This window comes from Suncus etruscus, chromosome 9 (assembly GCF_024139225.1).
Source record: "Suncus etruscus isolate mSunEtr1 chromosome 9, mSunEtr1.pri.cur, whole genome shotgun sequence".
In the NCBI taxonomy this organism is placed as follows: Eukaryota; Metazoa; Chordata; class Mammalia; order Eulipotyphla; family Soricidae; genus Suncus; species Suncus etruscus.
Window position 1 is genome coordinate 46419413 of NC_064856.1, and position 21239 is coordinate 46440651.

The 21239-nt window shown below is 41.1% G+C and overlaps 1 protein-coding gene across 1 annotated transcript in view; it reads left to right on the forward strand.

Annotated features, from left to right (window-relative positions):
- Positions 1-3798: 3798 nt before the first annotated feature.
- Positions 3799-21239, forward strand: part of NARS2 (asparaginyl-tRNA synthetase 2, mitochondrial) — a 143513-nt gene continuing 126072 nt past the window's right edge. The window contains exons 1-2 of the mRNA XM_049780421.1: positions 3799-3886; positions 15573-15653. Coding sequence (XP_049636378.1) covers positions 15585-15653 — 69 coding nt within the window. The 5' untranslated portion in view covers positions 3799-3886; positions 15573-15584. The remainder of the gene's footprint in view (positions 3887-15572; positions 15654-21239) is intronic.

Genomic DNA, 21239 nt, shown 5'->3' on the forward strand with positions numbered 1-21239 from the left:
AAATAAATGAATAAATAATAAACAGGTGCCTCTTATGCTGGCAGACTGGGGTGGAGTCTGATGGTACCAGATGGGACTCTAGGAAACATTGGTGGAAGGAATTGAGACACTGGTGATGGCATTGGTCCTGAATGAAACATATCATGTCTAAAGCTCACCTATGAATAACTTTGTAAATCCAATGGTTTAAATAAAAACAAAACAAGAAAACTTTATTCTTAAATTAAAAAAAAAAAAAAAAGGCACCAAGCTCCTGGCCCCGCCCTGCCTTCTCCCCGCCCCTGCCCTTGGGAGAGCCGCTGGGCTTTACTCCGGGATCACAAACTGCGCTGCGTGCGTCCTCGCTCCCTTCGGCGCGCGGTGACGTGACGTCGCCGTGGTGACGTAAGCGGGGCGCGCGCGTTTCCGCCGGGGGTTCAGCGCAGATTTGGATTCCGCGCGGGCCGCCTGCGCGTCCGGGGTCTGCGAGTGCCGTGGACGGTGGGCGGGGGAGGGTCCCCGCTGGCCTCGAAGCTGCCATGTGGACGACGGCCCGCGGGCCTGATCCGAGCCCTGCGCTCCTGCTCCTCCGCTCCCGTGCGAGATCCGGCCCCGCGTCCGCCGTGAGCGTGCGAGACGCCCTGGCGGTGCGGAGCCCGAGCGGGGGAGCGCGTGAAGGTCACAGGTGGGTGCATTCTTGCAAGTCAGGCTACGCGAGCTCTGAACTTGCAACGGTACTGGGCAAAATGGTGACCCGCAGTGGGTCACTGCTAGATGTCTCCTCGCTGACTAATTGGGTGCAGCTTTTGAAGACACCCCCACACACACTTTAAGAACGTCCAAATAAAGTGCTGTCCACTTATTAGCGTTGCTGAAACACATCCCTGACATATTTTTATACGTAGTACTTCCTCGCGTTTTAGTAGTACAGTCAACTCACCCTTCTCGTGCCTTTGGATTTCATGTATTTTGCACGTTCCAATCAAACCTTTTCTTGGCTTATCCATAAACTTGACATCTGTTACTAACACTGCCTGTGTGCTGTTCAAGAGAGGGTTCAAATGTGAAATGACTCACCCTGCAGGCAGGTTAGAGATCTTAATGCTTGGCAGGACAGCCTAGATGCCAGCTACTTTGGGTACAAAGCACTTGGAATGTGCCTAGTCCAAGTTATGTGTTGTGGATCTTAAAATGCATGCAGTTTTGAAGAAAAGTATGCAAAATGTCTTACTGGTGTGTTTTATGTTGATAGCATGTTGGGAACCAAATGAAATAAAATACTTGATTTTTGTTCTAATTTTTCCTCTTTTTAATATTCATGTGACAGTTGAGAAATGTGAAATCACTTGTGGGGTTCCCATATATAAAGGACTAGCCTTTAGATTCATGGCCCAGTCAAATAATGACAGCAACATGAAAAGTATTATTGGTAGAAAGAAAGCTATAAGTAAACAGGGAAGTCGTTCACTGTTGAAGCCAGAAGTGATGCGGAGATGAGATGACATTTCAGCTGAGTCCTGAAAAACATCTTAGGCAGAGGAAAGGCTCCGAATATGAACTGTGAAAACTGTATTTGAACTCCAGATCTGCTTGTTGTGAGCCCTAGTTAGCATGTTTTTAGTATCTTCATCTTAAAAAATAATGGAAATATGCATTTTGTTAAGCTCTGGTGAGATTAAAGAGTATATTATAAGGAAGACAGGAGCAAGTTAAAGAGTATTCCCTAAGTGTTGAGGAAAAAAGGAAGTGAAGAGCAGGACTGTGGTGCTTTAGAAAGTACTGTTGTCAAGCACAACTAACAGCATGTACTTGGGGAAGCATGTGGTGTGATTAATACATTAGCACTGCAATATGTGTTAATTAAATCATATTTAGGTGTGAGCCACTGGTGGTTTGCACCAGTGAATTACATCAGGAAGTCAGTGGGCTCCAGAGAATCTTTGTTGTAGGTGATACACAAGATATTCCCCATCCTAGTATGGGGAAGGGGAATGTTGCAGAGACATAGCCTCAGGTATAGTAGGGAAAGAGAGCAGGGAGACTGCCTGAAGTTAGGGCAGGTGGATTTTTCTATCCACTTTAGATTTCCAGAGTTGCTACTTTTTTCTTGTAAAAGAGGTGGGAGGCCAAGTAAGCCTGAGACCTCTGCTTTAATCAGACCCTCTATGCTTTATTTAGTCCCTCTTAGAGAAAATCAAAGATGTTCTAGATCGAGACCTATATTTTCATTACAAGCGTGACCATTGGCAAGTGATTTAACCTTTTTAAGTCTTAGGTTTCCCACTGTGAGATGGGAATAAAGGTTCCCAGAGGGCTATTGGACAGGTAAGTTTGAGGAGAGATTGAGACAGTCTGAAGAAGGCGGGGAAACATTTGTTATATGGACAATGTTTTTCATAGAGTCATGTTTGCAGCTCATTCAACTGACAATAGCCTTCAAAGCAATGTCAGGTTCCAAAACCCTCACAGTGCTCTAGGCATTCAAATAATGCACCGGAAGAGCTTCAGTAATAGCGTCTGGAAGATTAGACAGAAATCCATGGGGAAGCTGGGTAGTATAACATTTCTTGATCATGCTTGACAGTCAAACATCAGATGTTTACCAATCTACTTGTTCAGAATCTGCTCAAAGAATCTATCTACTACTTAAGAAAGTTCAGGCCTGGAGATGGTTATAATAACTCAAGTTCATCTTTTTTTTTGGCGGGGGGGGGGGGCAGCAATGCTTAGGGTTTTATTTCTGCCTCTCTAATCAGGAATTACTCCTAGCATTGTTCAGGGGCTAATATGGGGTGCTGGGGATCAAACCCAGGTCAGCTATGTGGAGGACAAGCTCCTTATCTGCTATACTATTACTTCATGCATACTTTGCATGAGAAATCCTGAATTAGATCCTCATCACTGCTAAGTCTCACACCAAACCTTTAGTTCCACAGAGCTGGACTGAGTGTCCTGGGAGAGCCCCAGACACCCTGAGCACTATTTGGGAGCACCTTTTTCACAGTTTTTTTCCCCCCATGTCATCTCAGATACTGTCTTAAGCATTGCTGTACTCAGACAAACCTATTAATAAATTCATAGTCTGAAAATTTGCTTAATACACGTTTACATGGAAGTTTTTGAGAAATATTTTTGTACTTTACTTTGTAAAAGGAGAAGAAAACCCACATGATATAATTAATCTACACAGTCTCCCTTCTGAGAATTTGATATAGAAGAAAAAAAAGGGCCAAAATATGTGTCCTGTTATTCATAGTGGTAGAGCAGGAATAGTAGAGAGTGCAGGAGCATTACAAATACCTGACCACTGGGCCCGGAGAGATAGCACAGCGGTGTTTGCCTTGCAAGCAGCCGATCCAGGACCAAAGGTGGTTGGTTCGAAACCCGGTGTCCCATATGGTCCCCCGTGCCTGCCAGGAGCTATTTCTGAGCAGACAGCCAGGAGTAACCCCTGAGCACCGCCGGGTGTGACCCAAAAACCAAAAAAAAAAAAAAAAAAAAAACAAATACCTGACCACTATAAGGAGTATTTGTGAAAGAGGGCTCCTCAACTTGATGGAGCATTTGATGATCATTCCTAATGGTGAGCTTTATAAAAAGAAGGAAAGTATCTCTGTGATGGTCTTATACAATCATGTGCACCTATAACTAAATTAAAAGCAATTGGTTTGTTAACAACACAAGTCTATTGAGAGCACTTTCCCTACTTTTGTCATTTAGTCACTGATGGATATATATGTCAAATAATAAAATGTAAAATGTATTAAACTCACACTTAGACATACTCTCTTTGTTAGGGATGGATTCGCTCAGCCAGGTCCCAGAAAGAAGTCTTATTCCTGCACATAAATGACGGTTCATCTTTGGAAAGTCTTCAAGTTGTAGCAGATTCAAGCTTTGATAGTAGGTGAGTATTATTGAGTGCTAAGTATTAGTGGGGGCTAGGTTTTGTTGTCAGTTGCTAGCTTGGTCTTTGCAGTACCAAGCCTGTGTTCTAGCCACATCATTGAATGGAAGGTTTTGTTTTTCAGTGATTTTTAATTGTTGGTTTTGTTTTTGTTTTTTGTTTTTTGTTTTTGTTTTTTCATTTCCTCTGCTTCCCGTTTTCCTCATCCATGTTCCCTTGGTCTACTCCCCTGTGTGATCATTATAGACAAATCTGTGATTTGTAACTCTGAGACTGAAGTTTTAAGTGCTCAGAATTAAGAGTCTTCCATTTCAGGTCTTTCATGATCACTCCTACATGTGATACATATCCACCACCTGGTCCTTCACTTTAGTCTCTACTTAAGTCATTCATTCTTTTTTTTTATCCCATTTGGTTATTTTCATTCTCACCTGAGGCACTTAGGGGTTATTCCTTTCTCTGTGCTCTGTAATTACTCCTGACAGATTCAGGGACCATATGGAATGCTGAAGATTGAACTCAGGTGGGTGCAAGGCAAATGTCCTACCTTTGATCCCTATCATTCATTCTTTTTTTTTTTGGATTTTGGGCCACACCCGGCAGTGCTCAGGGGTTACTCCTGGCTATCTGCTCAGAAATAGCTCCTGGCAGGCACGGGGGACCATATGGGACACCGGGATTCGAACCAACCACCTTTGGTCCTGGATCGGCTGCTTGCAAGGCAAACGCCGCTGTGCTATCTCTCCGGGCCCTGTCATTCATTCTTTTAATATTCCGATTGGCCAGAGTTGTATTAAAATGAGTGTTACATGTAATTATGTAATTATGTCTTGCTTATTTTGTTTTTGGCTACTCTAGAGAACTTACTTTTGGAAGTTCTGTTGAAGTTCATGGGCAGCTGGTACAAAGCCCATCCAAAAAGCAAAATGTGGAACTGAAGGCAGAAAAACTTGAAGTTGTTGGAAATTGTGATGCCAAGGTATGACTTGTAGAGAGGCTGGTTAGTCTTACTTGAAAATATCAACAATCTGTTTGTGACTCGGAAGACAGCACTCAGAACATACTTGACTGTGAATTCCAAGATCATTGAAACAGTCTGTAGAACCCTAGGAATGTAGAGGAAGTAGCAAGACATATTGATTGATGTACAGGACTGAGTTGTAAGTGAGCACAAAATGTCTAGGTGTCTTGATAGTACCTGGCCTAATGGAAATTTGCTGCTTTTCTAGGCATACCCAGGGACAGCAGTGAGAGCCTTACTAAGGCAGATAATATCTTTAAGGCAACTCTGCCTGGAAGTGCCTATTGCATGATCTAAAATGGTCTCATTTAATATATTAAGAGCCATTGAGCCACCTGTGGCTACTTGATATGAAAGTAGTTGAGTAACCTCAAGTTAAACTCCAATCCTTGAGTCTGCCAGCTGCCTATTAGAATATGGGCCTGGCACAGGGCAAACCCTTTGTTCTCTCTCCAGCCCAGTCCACTGCCTCACTGCTGAGTATGGCCAGGGTGGCTCCCAGCATCACCAATGGTAGCCATCCAGTGCTTGGAAAGTCAGGCCCAGTAGGGTCACCCTTATTGAGAAGAAAAATTCCATTCCTAGTGACACTGACCTTTCTCAGGTCCTTCACAGAAGCCTAGTATGTAAATAGCGCTGCATTTTGGAAGGCACATGTATAGGATATGTCCATTTGTCTTAGATACCTGGAGGGGCCAAGCAGAACAATTTGGAGGGGCCAGATAATACAGCTGATTTAGTGCTTGCCTTGCAAGTGATTCCTGAGTACAGAGCCTGGAGTAACTCCTGAGCATTGCCAGGTGTGACCCCAAATGCAAACCAAACAAAAATATAAATTCTCATGGACAATGCCATTCTAAACTACTGTCATGCTTGAGGTACACAAAAGTTTTTTTTTAATTGCATATTAGATGTATTTATAGGCATTTCTGCATGGCTCTGTGGAGAGCAGCTGTTTATGCATATCCTGATGAAGTTCAAGAGAAAACATCAGATCACCAGTTCAGTTAGTACTTTAACTGGATACTGACTCCATACCAGTTGAAATGACTCATCTGGGGCTATCATGTGGTTTTGGTTTCAGCAGAGATTTATTTACATATGAGATAGTAGAATCTGTTTTAGGTGTACTTGCTTGGAAATACTGAACTGAAAAGGATGGCATGAGGGAATTGCATCATTTGATTGGTTTATAGTTATTTTGAATAGAAATGAAATACAAGACATAAGGAAAATGGGACAATTAAAATTATGTCATTCTGAATAATTTTTTAAGAAATGCTAGTTGATGGGGATGGAGAGATAGCATGGAGGTAAGGCATTTGCCTCGCATGCCAGAAGGATGGTGGTTTGAATCCCGGCATCCCATACGGTCACCCGAGCCTGCCAGGAATAACTCTTGGGTGTTTATGGGTGTGACCCATAAACAAACAAACAAAATGCTAGTTGACATAAAAAATCAGGGCTCAGGCTTTAAGATTTTTGAAAAATAGAAATTAATTTGACTTAGGTCTGGAAATAGTAACATTTTGGTTTGACTCATAGGGTTATCTGATCATCAAAAATTTACCATATTGGGACCAGAAAAATCATATACAGGTTAAGGTACTTGGCTTGCAGATAGCCCATCTGAGTATTGTCCCTGGTATCACACAGGGATCCCTCATCCCTGAAAATAGAGCTAGGAGTAGCCCCTGAGCATGGCCAGGTGTGACCCAAACAGCTCAGATTTTAACACATTGGGTTGAGAAAATAGCTCAGAGAACCCTTACCCCCAACACTGCCAGATGTGGCCCTGGTTGTCCCCAGGAACCTTTAGTAATATCTCTCATCCCAATCCCCATAATGTCTCCAAAACATAGGGTTTTATGTTTGTTTTGAGTAGGCAGAAGAAGAGGTGGGGGTATTGGGCCACACTCAAAAGTGCTTAAGCTACACCTGGCTCTGTGCTCAGAAGTGTCCAATAGTGGTGCTCAGGGAACTTTTATTGGTGTCAAGGATAGAAGCAGGGCCAGTCCCATGCAAGGCAAGCACCAATATACTCTACTAGCTCTCTACCCATGTTTTTTACTACTTTTAAATCATTCTCTGTTGCTTGTTGTTAATGTTGTGTTTCTCTTCTCTTTCTCTTCATTTCAGTGTCATTTTTTTTTTGAGTATTCAGACATTAAGGAGTTCCCAAAAGTCCCCAGATTCCTATGTATTTTCTATTTCTCTTTGTTACGTGTGGTTCTTTATTTTGTTGGAGGGTGTCACACCGGCGCTCAGGAGTTACTCCTGGCTCTATGCTCAGAAATCGCTCCTGGCAGGCTCGGGGGACCATATGGGATGCTGGAATTCGAACCACTGTCCTGCATGCAAGGCAAATGCCTTACCTGCATGCTATCTCTCTGGCCACTATATGTGGTTCTTATATTTATATAAAATCAGTATGTTACATGAAGCTTAAAAAGGAATAGACAGAACAAAAACAAGTGATCAAGTAGCTTTTTTTTTTTTTTTTCATTTCTTTCCTTGGAACTTTAGTTTTGATTTAAAGGCTTGTTTTTGTCTTTTCATAGCAGGAGTGTGGGAGGGTGGAACTATTTCTAGGAAGAGTCAATTTTTTAAAAAAAAATTTTCTGACTAAGCACTGCTCTATGAGATGAATGAGAGCTATTGATGTGTCCTCATGCTTGTAGACAGCAGGTCCATAAACAATGCTAAGTAGAGCCAATTGTACATGAATGACTGCCGGTTCCCAAGACATCTAGTGTCTTAAAAATTGAATAGCAGCTATGTGTATAACATCTATAATATCTACACTGTTCTGAACTACTATTGCTAGAGTGCCTATTCTTCATAACTATAGCGTAATTTCTTATGTGTAAGTAGTGCTAGAGAGCAAATGGAAATTTGATTAATAGCAGTGATATCAAGTAGTAAGTGGCCTAAGTTTCACAGCTCATAAGTAATAGCAGATTCAGACCTTCCATCTCTGTAAGATTACCATTTTGGTAACATGTTGGAATGAGTGTAGACTATATTCTATTATGTTCTGAAATGAAGAGGAAAACCACCAAGTGCAATTTTGAAGACCCCCAAGCTTCTGAGGGTAGAACCATTCCTGTATCCTGGTACCCGAGGGTCTGACAGCTCCATATCCCTGGGCCTTAGCGTTGAACTGCCAGGTGCAGTCTGGCCAAGTACTGCTGGAGTGCTGCTGCAGTGCCCAAACTCTTCTTACTCCTCAACAATAAAAAGTTTAAAGAGCATTGGCAAATATAGAAGAAAAGAACAAAATATAAAAGTTGGGGCCAGGGGCCGGAGAGATAGCATGGAGGTAAGGCGTTTGCCTTTCATGCAGGAGGTCATCGGTTCAAATCCCGGTGTCCCATATGGTCCCCTGTGCCTGCCAGAAGCAATTTCTGAGCCTGGAGCCAGGAATAACCCCTGAGCACTGCCGGGAGTGACCCAAAAACCACCAAAAAAAAAAAAAAAAGTTGGGGCCAGAGTGGTTATGACCTTTGCCTCACATGTGACCCATTCGAGTTCAATCCTTGGATCCCATATGGTTCCCCCAAGTCCAACAGGAGTAATTCCTGAGCACAGAGCCAACAGTAAATCTTGAGCACTAGTGGCCCAAAATAAAAAAATCCCAAAGGATTTTGTCACAAGTTTAGAAACAGCAATATTATACATGACATTTGAATTTATAAATGCCCACTCATTCGTAAGAGAAAATTAAAATAGAACTGAAAATATATGTTTGAGGGGAAAAAATGAAATGAAGAGGAAAGCGATTTAATGTTTTTTCATAATCACTTTTTTAAACAAATTCCATTAACAAATGGAACTAATTTTACAAAGCTGTATCTTCTTTTAGCTTTTAATGTATTTGTTTCCATTTCTTTGGCAGACTTTCCCCTTTAAATATAAAGAAAGGTATCCTTTGGAGTATCTGCGACAATACCCTCACCTCAGGTGTCGGACTAATGTCCTGGGAGCCATTCTCAGGGTTCGCAGTGAAGCCACTGCCGCCATTCACTCTTTCTTCAGGGTAAGTGGATTTGTATCTAAGTGTCAAAGTTGGAGAACTGAAACACTGAAGTATTTTCTGGAAAGTTCTGTTTTATGTAAGCACTAAGGCACTTTCCTCTCAAGCTGATTTGAGATTTTTCTCCTAAGGGGAGGATTTGAGTAATTTGATGAAGATGTGATTCAGTACAACTTTCTTCTATTTCTCATGATGGGAATTAAAAACACAAAATTCATCATCTATCTATGTGTTTCTTGAAAGTGTATATCATTTTCAAGTTTCTCAGCCATTATTAAATATTTCTGATTACTTCTTCCTTGGAGACTTCAGGCGATTTGAATAATACTAGTGATAAAGTATTATCATTACCATGGTTACTTTTTTAATTTTTCAAAATTCTTTTTTCTCATCATGTGTCCTTTGAATAGCTTTCATTACTCTTTCTTCAATCTTATAATGCCTGATTTATTGGGCATTTTTTCTCATCTATTACAAATTTCATATCTAGATATTTGGTCTTTTGAAATTTCCCATGTCTCTATTTTTTTAATATCTATATGTAGGTGGGGTATTTTGGGATTTTTTGTTTGTTTGTTTGTTTGTTTTTTGGGTCACACTCGATCGTGCTGAGGGGTTACTCCTGGTTCTGCTCCTGGCAGGCACGGGTATCGTATGGGAAGGTGGATTTGAACCACTGTCCATCCTGCATCATCTGCATGCCAGGCAAATGCCCTACCACTGTGCTATCTCTCCGGCCCCTATTTGTATAGTTTTAATAGCTATGTAAGAACTGTTTTTTATTTCCCTTTAACTCTGACTGATTAGTCTCCTCATTATAGGTGTTTTCCTACATCTGTCTACCTATATCTAGGCATTATTGAATTGTACCTTGTTGGGTACTGCATATTCGTACTGTTTAAAGTGTATTCTTGTGTGCTGTTAAGTTTGATCCTTTTGTGTATCATGTTTATGGTTGACGTCTAGAGCAGTATTCAGTAGGATTAATTGTGTCCCACAACCCTGAGTATCTCCTGCTTCCTTCTTTTTACATCTGTCTTGTGGGAGCCTATCTCCAATCTGAGTATCAGGTCTGTTTTCTCTTCTCTCTGAAGGTGGTTCTTTCTCTAGCCTTGCAGTTTACTCCCGGATCTGTTTTCCCATGTATACTCCAGACCACCTTCTGCATCTGCCCAAAGGTTGCCCTTGGGTCCTCTGTCCTATCAGTTCTAGCCACACTGCTTTCTTTGGATTCTCATCTTTGTCTCCTTAACTCAGTCTGTAGTGTTCCACATGATCATCTGCCTTTGCCTGGTATGGCCTGAAAATATCAGGAGGGTCAGCTGGGGTTGTTGGTCTGTTGTCTCTGCTCACTGTCCTCTGCTCTCTTGTCATCAGTTATCTGGAAGCCATTTTCATGAGGCTTGTTGCATTTTCGGTTTGGGGAGGGGTCTTGTGGGGATGGTATATCTGGTCTCCATTTCTCTAGTGTGGACAGAGATATGCTTCATATAGAGTAGACATAATTTTAAAGAGTTGTCTGTGTTCATCAAGTAGGCTGATCTAATGACTAAAAAGGCATTTTGTTTCATGTAGTTTTGCTTTCCAGCTGCTCCTTTATGGAGTAGAGTTAATAGGAAGTGAAAGGGACTCACCGCCATGTAGAAAAGGAATGAGAGACCATGCCCAGGAGGAAAAGGCCACTCAGGAAAAGCACAGTGTTATTGCATGTGGCCTGGAAACTCTTGCAATGCCACTTCTCCAGAAACCCCCTGATTTTTGGAGATTACATTATAGTCTACCCTTCCCAATTGAGTCCAGATTTGTGACTTTTGAGGAGGGCATTTGCCTTATACGCAGCAGGCCTGAATTAGATTCCTGGCATCTCATATGGTTCCCCTAGCTCACCAGGAGTGATCCATGAGTGTAGAGCCAGGAGTAACCTATGAGCACTGCTGGGTATGATTCTTTTTTTTTGTGGGGGGGGCACACCCAGCAGTGCTCAGAGGTTACTCCTGGCTGTCTGCTCAGAAATAGCTCCTGGCAGGCACGGGGGGACCATATGGGACACCGGGATTCGAACCAACCACCTTTGGTCCTGGATCGGCTGCTTGCAAGGCAAATGCCGCTGTGCTATCTCTCCGGGCCCGCTGGGTATGATTCTTAAACAAAAAATTTATGCACTGTCAACTCTGTTTTATCATGTTGTTCTTTATAAAGCTTCTGTATGAGGCCGAGTGATAGTACAGCAAGCAAGTATGGTGCTTGTTTTGTATGTGACTGTCCTCAGAGTCAATCCCAGTACTCCATTTGGCCTAGAGATCAATCCCAGCACTTGATTCCCCAAGCACTGACAAGAGTTATCCTTGAGCCACGGAACAAGGAAGGAGTAAGCCCTGAGCACTTCTGAGTGTGGCCCTAAAACCAAAAGAATAAAGTAAAAAATGGAAATAAAAAAATTACTGTTGAGTTCATTTCTTCTGAAGCAGCATGAGAACATCATACTTGCACTTTCGAATAAACAAAGGAAAATAAAACAACAATGTTATTGCATTAAATTTGAAAGATAAAGTTATCATTAATTATATATAAAGTTTTAAAGTTATTATTAATTGTATCCCACAACCCTGAGTATCTGCTGCTTCCAACTTTTTACATCTGTCTCGTGGGAGCCTATCTCCAACCTGAGTATCAGGTTTGTTTTCTCTGCTCTCAAGATGGTTCTTTCTCTAGCCTTGCAGTTTCCTCCCAGATCCTTTTTTCTCATGAAAACTACAGACCACCATCTGTATCTGCCCATAGGTTGCCCTTGGGTGCTTTTATAAACTCTCGTTCAGCTTAATTATGACTTTCCAGTAATGAACCACACAAAAAAGTTTGGCCTTTCTAGCTTTAATAACTGGACCTGTTTTAATTCTGAAAATTTTTTCAATATTTGGACACTAGGTGGTGGTATTGACCACTATTCTTTACCTACTTCATACTTGAGGACGCTTTCAGATATCTGAACAATGGAAAGATGAGAGGGCCAGAAAGAGTATACAAGAGTGAAGTACGTTCCTTGCATGCAGTTCATTCTGGTTTAACCCCTGGCACTATATGGTCCCCTCTGTGCTCTTTACCCCCATATTTCTATAGTTGTGATGGATTTTAAATTTATGAAAATTTTACATTTGATCTTATATCTTAAATTTTAAAGAACATGAGGTAGCAAGTGACAGAAAAAGTACCAAATGCTATATAGCATTACTATGATTCAATACATTTTACTCGAACAGTTTCTTTAAATAGTTCACACGAGTAACCTTATAGAAGGAGATATCATGTCTATATTTTTCAAGTCTTCTTTACAGTTAAAAAGTAAATATAACTGTCTACTTCGATCATAATATTTTTTCAGCCACATAAAACTATTTTAAAATTTTATTTTATATTGGGGCTGGAGAAATAGTATAAGGGTTAAACTTACCTTACATGCACCCTGTCTCCAGTTAGATTCCCAATATCACATTTGGTTGCCTGGGCTCCACCAAGAGTAATCCCTGAACATAGAACCAAGAGTATGTCCCAAGCATTTCCAGGTGTGGCCCAGCCTCCCAGTCCCCCTCCCCACCAACCTTCCAGGAAAACAAGCAAAACTTCAATTTGGCCTTTTTTTTTTTTTAAATTTCAGAATCTTTGGTTCTCTCATTTATATTTGGGTTTTGCTTCACAAAGACTAGAGACTTTCAGTCATCTCTTGAGATCTAGAGTTATTTTTGGTTTTAGTATCAGACACATTTTGTGTAATGACTTGGTTTGCTGATAAGATGGACCCCTTTTGCTCTGTACTAAAGTTTGGCTCTCAAAAAGACTTTAAGTTATTTTTGCCTTGTTTTTGCTGAGTTTGAAGGAGAGGCAGACTCTCAGCATTTTGCTTTTGGTTAAGGAATGAATTATTTAGAGGAGCTAAGATTCTCAAATCACTGAGTGTGCCTCCTTTAGGCACCAGCTTATCCTGTTTCTGGTAGAAACATTTACAGAGCTGTTCCATGATACTTCCCTGGCCTTGACCTAAATTGAGCCCTTTCTGTTCTTCCTAATGAGCCTAGGGTCTTGCTTTGAGACTAGACTATGCTGCCTTCAAAACTTTTTGCCCAGTAGTGTGCCACTGCCCCAACCTGGAGAGTGGCAGGGTCACCATGCCTTTGAGTTTCCGTGGCCAATCTATGGGTTTCAGGGTCTCCTTTCTCAGTTCATCTGGGCTTTGAATGTTGTGCCTGTGCTTGTGATTTCTGTCACATTTCTTTTGAATTGGTTCTGTTGAAAAATATTTAATCTATGGAAAGAGAGAGAGATTGGGCCCGGAGAGATAGCACAGCGGCGTTTGCCTTGCAAGCAGCCGATCCAGGACCAAAGGTGGTTGGTTCGAATCCCGGTGTCCCATATGGTCGTGTCCCCCCCCCCCCTCCCCCCGCCCCCCCCCCCCCCCCCTGCCTGCCAGGAGCTATTTCTGAGCAGACAGCCAGGAGTAAACCCTGAGCAACGCCAGGTGTGGCCCAAAATCCAAAACCAAAAAAAAAGAGAGAGAGAGAGAGAGAGAGAGAGAGAGAGATGTCTTGAGTTAAACTTATGTGTACATGATGGATGGAATCTGAAAATTGAGGTTTTCATGTCTCCTCTCTGGCCTGTGTATTGTCCTTGTGTGTCTCATCAGGACCCTTTGTCATGGGAGAGTGGATCTAGTTTCATCAGGGCTGCTGTAAGGTTCTTTCTCTCTTACCATCTTCTTCCTACTTTCTCCTTTGCTGGACCCTGTTCTTGCTGCCTGATAGTTTTAGCTGTACTCTCATGTATGGCCTCTGAGGGTGATCTTACAGGCTTTAAACTGTTAGTCTTGCTGGTCTCAATTGACTTAAAGCTGGCAATACTTAAAGGTATATGGAACATAATTCAAGTGTTAACAATTCTTGCCTAGTTCACTGATTTATTTTTAAGTCCTATATGGTTCTTTTCATGAGATTTACAGTGTTTCTTATGGCACTTGACCAGTTCTAACTTTGGTCATTGTTTTTAGCCCGAGTTTCCTCCTCCCTCCCGGTACCCCTCGCCACCGAGTTTTCTTTGGATTTGTCACTTCCTTTCTTTGTTGACTGCGCTCATGCGCAGAGCCGCCTGCATGCATGAGGAATAAATGATTCATGTCATAATTCCTGGCTGCAAGGAGATAAAAATTTTATGCGGTAGTGTTATTGATTGTGTTTCATCTGTGCCCTGGAATGGGCTTGAAGCAGGACCTTGAGGCATGTTCCCCCAATTTGGTACAGATTTAAAGAGTTTCTGCGGCTCCTAATTCATAGCTTGAATATTTAATGAGTCTACATCATAAGACCAGTAGTTGAATAGCTACTTTGTATCATGACCAGGATACTTAAATTCCACGCTTTTAGGAAGAAGGAACAAATTCTAGGAGCCTGCTGGTAGGAAGAGACTTTTCACATTGCCCCAGTGTCCTGCAGAATTAGGCCAAAGTCGGGTGTTGCAGAGATTAACTTTTCTTTATTGGTTTTGAGATTGAATGAGAAATTTCTGCTGAACACACACTGTTTGCTCTTTGTGGTAAGTTCTCTCTGGAGACCACCACCCTGATCCTGCCACACTTACTCCAAGTATGTCCCTTTGCCTCTGTCCATCTGCAGAAGCAGGAAGCATAGATTGGAAGCCGCTGGGTCATTCTAGTCCCACTTGCCACAGCTTTTGTGGTTCACTAATGGGAGAAGCCTCAGCCTTTACTGAGGAACTATGACTGGCACCTGGGGAAGGATGGATTTGCTGCTCAGAATGCTGAGATAGAGCCCATGCACCCCAGTATTCTCTCAGAAGTGTGCTGCACCCTGGTTTTGATGATGAGTATGAAACACCATCTCTCTCTCTCTGTGCTGTTTCTTTTGTCGTTCCTTTTCTCTTTCTTGATAACTTGCAATGGTTGGGAGTTTCTTTCCACATTAAATAAGGAGTTGCTTTTTATTTCAGTAGGGAAAAAAAAAACCACAGACAAGATCCGACTTTCACTCTGAAAACAGTGTATCTGGCCTCTGCCCCTCAGTGACAATTTATCTCTCTGGGCCCAATTTCTTTGTTCCTTGAAATGAGGAGACCAGGACTCCATAATTTATCAATCTGCTGATAAACCAGCAGGGACCAGTAGGAAATTTGGGAGCATCAGGAAATTCAATGACAGAATGCTTTCATTTTCATTTCATGTTGCATGTTGCATTTCTTGATCATTAGTACCAAATCCAGAGATGAAAACAGATGAATAGGAGAGTGATCTGGAAGACTGCAGCGGGTAGTGTGTGTCAGTGGAGGGATATTGTCCCTTAGGCGGTGGGTGTGGTATAGGAATATACATTTGGAAGAGGTATAAAGTTAGATTTCCCAAACATATGGTCTTATAAACAGAACCTTTAAAGAACAAGAATTGCTTGTGCTTCTGTACAAGCAAAGTCCTCAATTCATTCTGAATTTGTTTTATGGGGGTGGGGGGGGTAGGGAGGCATTTGAACTTATTGGAGGGGTATTTAAGAGGCAATCTCAGTGCAATTTTAATAGTGGGCGAGGTGTCTGCTCCGGACTTGTTTTCATTGACAAGCTGTACTGCCCTTTTCCAGGAAAGCGGCTTCATGCACATCCACACTCCAATCATCACATCGAACGACTGTGAGGGTGCGGGGGAGCTTTTCCAAGTTGAAGTAAGTTGTCCTACTTATCTTGGGAGGAGGGCAGGGTTATTTTTCTCTTATTTTCTGTCTGAGGCTTTGTTTTCAGTTTAAACTACACAATTTTGATCAGAACCTGAAATTTAGTCAAGAGCAATCCCTAAAAAAAAATAAATTAGAGCATTCAAATGTCTGATATTCTGTCCTGTAGCTGCAAAATTTGCATGGTGACTAGATTTCTAACTCTGTTCTGTTTGCTTTGCTTCACAGGACTGTGAAGTGATGATCTAGAGATGGGTAAAGCTTCTCAGGTGCCTTTTGGGCAAATCCAGCTCCCGGTTAACATTTTTGGGTATAAATCATATTTTTAAATAGAAATTAAAATAGGAAAGTATGCATATGAATATATCTTTAGATCTTGAATAAAACCCTTTTTTTTTTTATAAGAAAAGATATACATTTTTATTTTATTTTATTTTTGGTTTTTTGGGTCACACCCGGCAGCGCTCAGGGGTTATTCCTGGCTCTATGCTCAGAAATTGCTCTTAGCAGACTCAGGGGACATAATGGGATGCCAGGATTCGAACCACCTACCTTCTGCGTGCAAGGCAAATGCCTTACCTCCATGATATCTCTCTGGCCCCGAGAAAAGATTTAAGTTTTTATATCTTCAAGAAGACGTCTAGTTGAAATATTTGTTCTGCAGTCAGTTTTGAGCTTCTACCAGCTCCTACCAGCTTGTCACATACAATGTAATGTTATCATTGACAGGCAGGTGAAAACCTTTCATATCTCAAGTGACAGTCTATTTAAAATAATGAGCCAGTTCTATGGTAATATATTGATGAGTGATGCTTTTTAGATTTTATTTATTTACTAATATCCTAATTTATACATTTGAATGTTTTTATCGAGCTTCATTTATAACTGCTTTCTCTCTTTCCTTGCTGTCCAACTTTTAATAAGGCTTCTTTACATCACTGAAAAGTATTCACTGGAAAAGTCCTAATTTGTTGAAGTCTTTCAAATTAATAACCAAATACTATCTTTCTTCATAGTAAATGCTTTGTTAAACATTTTAAGTGGGAGTATTACCATCTGGATATGTGATTTCAAAGAAGTCAGCAAAGATAAAATAATAACAACATAAATTATATTAAAAAAATCTCTTTTAGGCATTTTTTTCTCTTTGTATTCTAATTCTTCTGGCTACTGAAGTGAAAAATAATTGTCTACCTTAGATGAGTTAATACATTAATTCCTTAATCTAAATTGTACTGGATATCAAAAATGAATAGCAGGTACCATTTAAAGGTATTTTTCTAAAGAATGATTAGCAGAGACTCAACAAGTAAAAAATATCAGTGATAAACTGTAAGAATTATCTATCTGGAGCTATCTGCTTTATCACCAAGGAAATCCCATACGTGGGTATAAATGATTAAAAGCACCTTGGGGTGCTTTTCACCCCAAGACGAAATTGAATTATTTGTTTGACCTCAAGACAAGCTAAGGCAAGCTGCCTAATAAGTATAATCACATTGGAAAGAAAAATGGGTTTTATACCATTTGGAATTATTCTGTTTTTAATCTTTGGGGCCAGGGAGAGGAACTAGATTTGTTTCTTCAGATTGTCGGAAAATTACTCTGAGTTCATTGGTCCTGGAGCCCAGGCATCAGAATCGATTTTTGCTCTTGTGCTATTGCTGCTTTCTGAAGTTTGGCTCCTGGGACTTGTCTCCTCCCCTGTCTGTGCTCTCCTTCTTGTCTTTGAGAGCAGTGCTCCTTCCTTGCTCATTTACATACTGGACTGCCTGCTTCAGGGTACTGGTTTCTCTGACCACCTAGTAGACTTGAAAGTTTGGAACCTTAACAGACTACTTTTAGAATGACTTGGGTTTTCATGTTTAATGAAATTAAATTAGAGCATGTTTCTAATGCTCTTTCACACTGACTCCCTAAAGATGAGACTAGCTCATGTGCCCCAAGGTTTAAGAGAGCAATCAGTGGCCAGCTTGCCTGTACAGTAAGAACATGAGTTTCTCAGGGCACATTGACCAGAAGGGAATGCCTGTGCCATCATTGTAGTTTTATTTCACATCTTTTTTCTACTTTAAGGCTTTTTGTTAGGGTTTGGGGATGACTGAATGCACATTTAAGAGGTTGCTTAATAAGTCAAGGCACTTCATTTGTTTTCCAGACATTTAGATCCATCTGTGTTCAAGACACTTTGTTAAATGCTAGAAAGGTAAAGGCTCTGGTAAGCTGGTTGAGTTGCCAGGACTTGTTGGAGGAAGGAACATGCTTCTCCTTCATATTATTTATTTTATAATATTTTGTTTTGTTTTGTTTGTTTTTTGGGCCATATCCGGTGATGTTTGGGAGTTACTTGCGGCTGTGCACTCAGAAATCGATCCTGGCTTGGGGGACCATATAGGATGCCCGGGGATTGAACCACAGTCCATCCTAGGTCAGCCGTGTGCAAGGCCAATGCCTTACCATTGTGCCACCTCTCTTGCTCCTACAATATTTCTTCATTGTATACTTCTACCTCTTCCTTCTCATGATTATGGTTGTTTTTTTTTTGTTTGTTTGTTTTTTTGTTTGTTTTTTTGTTTTTTTTTGGTTTTTCGTTTTTCGTTTTTGGGCCACACTCGGTGAGCTCAAGGGTTACTCCTGGCTATGCACTCAGAAGTCGCTCCTGGCTTGGGGGACCATATGGGACACTGGGGGATCGAACCGCAGTTCATCCTAGGCTAGTGCAGGCAAGGCAGGCACCTTACCTCTAGCGCCACCACGCCGGCCCCTGGTTTTTATTTTCATGCTAGCTTTTGTCTGAGAGAATAAATGAAATAACAGGAACAATTAAAAATTATGGCAAAGGGGCTGGAGCCTTAGGGCATTTGCCTTGCATGTAGCCACCCAACATGGACACGGGTTTGATCCTGGCATCTCGTATGGTCCTCCAAGCTAGGAGTGATTTCTAAACACAGAGCCAGAAGTAACCCCTGAGCATCACCAAGTGTGGCCCAAAAACTAAAAAAAAAAAAAATCATGGCAAAAATACAGCAGGTAGGGCCACATGTCTAGCACCTGGTCTATATGAGTTCAATCTCTGGTGTCCCAACTAGTCCCTCAAGCACTGCTAGGAATAATTCCTGAGTGCAGAGCTCTGAATAACTATTGAGCATCACCAGGTGTACGCCCTCCCAAAACCCGAGTTGAATCCATGTCTATCTCTGACCCCATGTTTGTTTGTTTGTTTTTAAATAATTTTACTATAGTTTCATGAATCTTAATTCTCAACTCTGGAAAGTTCTTATTGATGATTTCAACTACTATTTCTTCACATTTGCCTTCCTGTTCTGCTAGGACTCTGGTGATTCTTGTATTTTTTCCTCTTGAGCTATCCCATAGTTCTCTGGTATACTCTTCATTTCTTTTTATTATTTTCCACCTTCTGCTGTTTTCTAGAAGTTTCTTCTAATCTTGCTCAGCTTCTGGTATTCTGCTATTCAGAGCTTCTGTTGGCTTCGTTTGGTTGTGTTTTTTTGGGTTTTTGTTTGTTTGATTTTGGGTCATACCTGGCAGCACTCGGGTTATTACTGGCTCTACACTCAGAAATTGCCCCTGGCAGGCTTGAGGGAACCATACAGGATGCAAGGAATTGAACCACCATCTGTCCTAGGTTGGCTTTGTGCATGGCAAATGCCCATACTGCTATGCTAGAAATGCTAGAAAGGTAAAGAAATGTGCTTTCCGGCCCCCTCTGTTGACTTTTTTTATATCACCTTCCATGCTCTTCATTTCTGTTATTTCTGACTGTAGTAGTTTTTTCATTTAAACTCATACTTTTTTGTGCTTTGCAGACTACCTGTGCTATCATTTCTTTGAACTCATTGAACATCCTCATCAAATTGTCAGTAAAGATACTATTTGGGGTTTTACTAGTGCTGTTTATGTCTTCAGTGATAATTGTTTTTACACATTGAGTTTGGCAAGCTTCTATGATTTCCCCATTGGTTTTCTAGTGTTATTGCTGTGCTGGGGGTTCGTCTTGAGTTAAACACCCTGGAAGATGTTGAGGGATTAGACTGGAGGTTGCTCTCTGTCTTCTCTGTCTGTCCTCACAGAATGGCAGGAAGAGTAACTATGAGCAGCATGTAATTTGTTAAGTAGGTCTGTCACATAGCCTTTAAGGAGCCACACACTTCAGGAGCTGTAGTGTGACCTGTAGTGTGAGCACTTCAGGAGCACCTTGTTATGGTGCAGGTTAGGGGTAGAGTCTGCTTGGCCCCACCTGGTAGAGAAGAGTTCTGCCTCCTGGTCCAGAATAGGCTCAGTGATGTCAGCCAGAGACAGGCCTCACCTGGGATGGTAGAGAAGCAAGCAGAAGTTACATTTGTGTAGAAAGAATTGAGTGGGAAATAAAGTCAATAAATTGATAAATTAGCAGGGGAATATAGGGGTTGGAGAGATAGCATGGAGGTAAGGTGTTTCCCTTTCATGTAGAAGGACAGTGGTTCGAATCCCAGCATCCCATATGGTCCCCCTTGCCTACCAGGAGTGATTTCTGAGTGTGGACCCAGGAGTGACCCCTGAGCGCTGCCGGGTGTGACCCAAAAAACCATAAAAAAAAAGGCAGGGGAAAATATATGATACAAAGTTATTAGTATCAGAAATTAAGTTGGTGCTCACACTATGACTCCCAAATATTAGAAGATTTTATTTTTATTTTTTTAGAAGATTTTTAAGGAATCACGGTAAGCGTAAATTCAAATCTTGGATGAAATGAATTTACTTTGTTAAAAACTACAGTCTACCAGCTTATCAAATGAAAGGGTATATGAAGAATCCTAAAATATTTTTTTAACTGAGAAATAAGATATTTTAAATAAAATTTTTGTTTGATTGATTGATTTGGTTTTAGGGCCACAGCCATCAGGACTCTACACACAGGGATCACTCCTTGGGGGAACTCTTAATATACTGGGAATTGAACTTAGGTAAACTGTCTGCAATATCTGCTATAATGTCTTTCCAACCTCAGAAATAAGATTCATTTATTGTGAGATGGGCCCACGCCATGCAGTGTGCTCAGGGGACCATTTGTAATGCTGGGGATCAAACCTGGGTCTGCCATATGCAAGGCAAACATCCTATCAATTGTGCTACCATTCGGGTCCATAAGATTCATTTTAAAAGAACCAGGCAAAATCATTAGAATGGAAAAAAACATAAACTAACTTTGAATTTTCTAAACAGCAAAAAGATAAGAAAAGCATTGGTGAGCTTAAAAATAGTCCTCATTATTTCTCTCCTCTCCCACATTTTATGTCCTCGAGAGTTTACTAATTCCAAGAGGAATTTTTTTTCCTTTTATAGAAGTCCCTTTAGTATTTCTTGAAGTAATACTTTAATGATGAAGAATTGCTTTATCTGTTGTTTGTGTGGAAGGCTCTCATTCCTCCTTCAAATCTGAGTGATAGCCTCTGTGCAGAATATTCCCGTAGCACATGGTATACATTATAGCATTCCCTTTGGCCTCTACAGGGGTTTTTGTTATTGTTTGTTTGTTCACATTTTTAGCGTTTTTTTTTTTTAAACAATAGCTAGTAG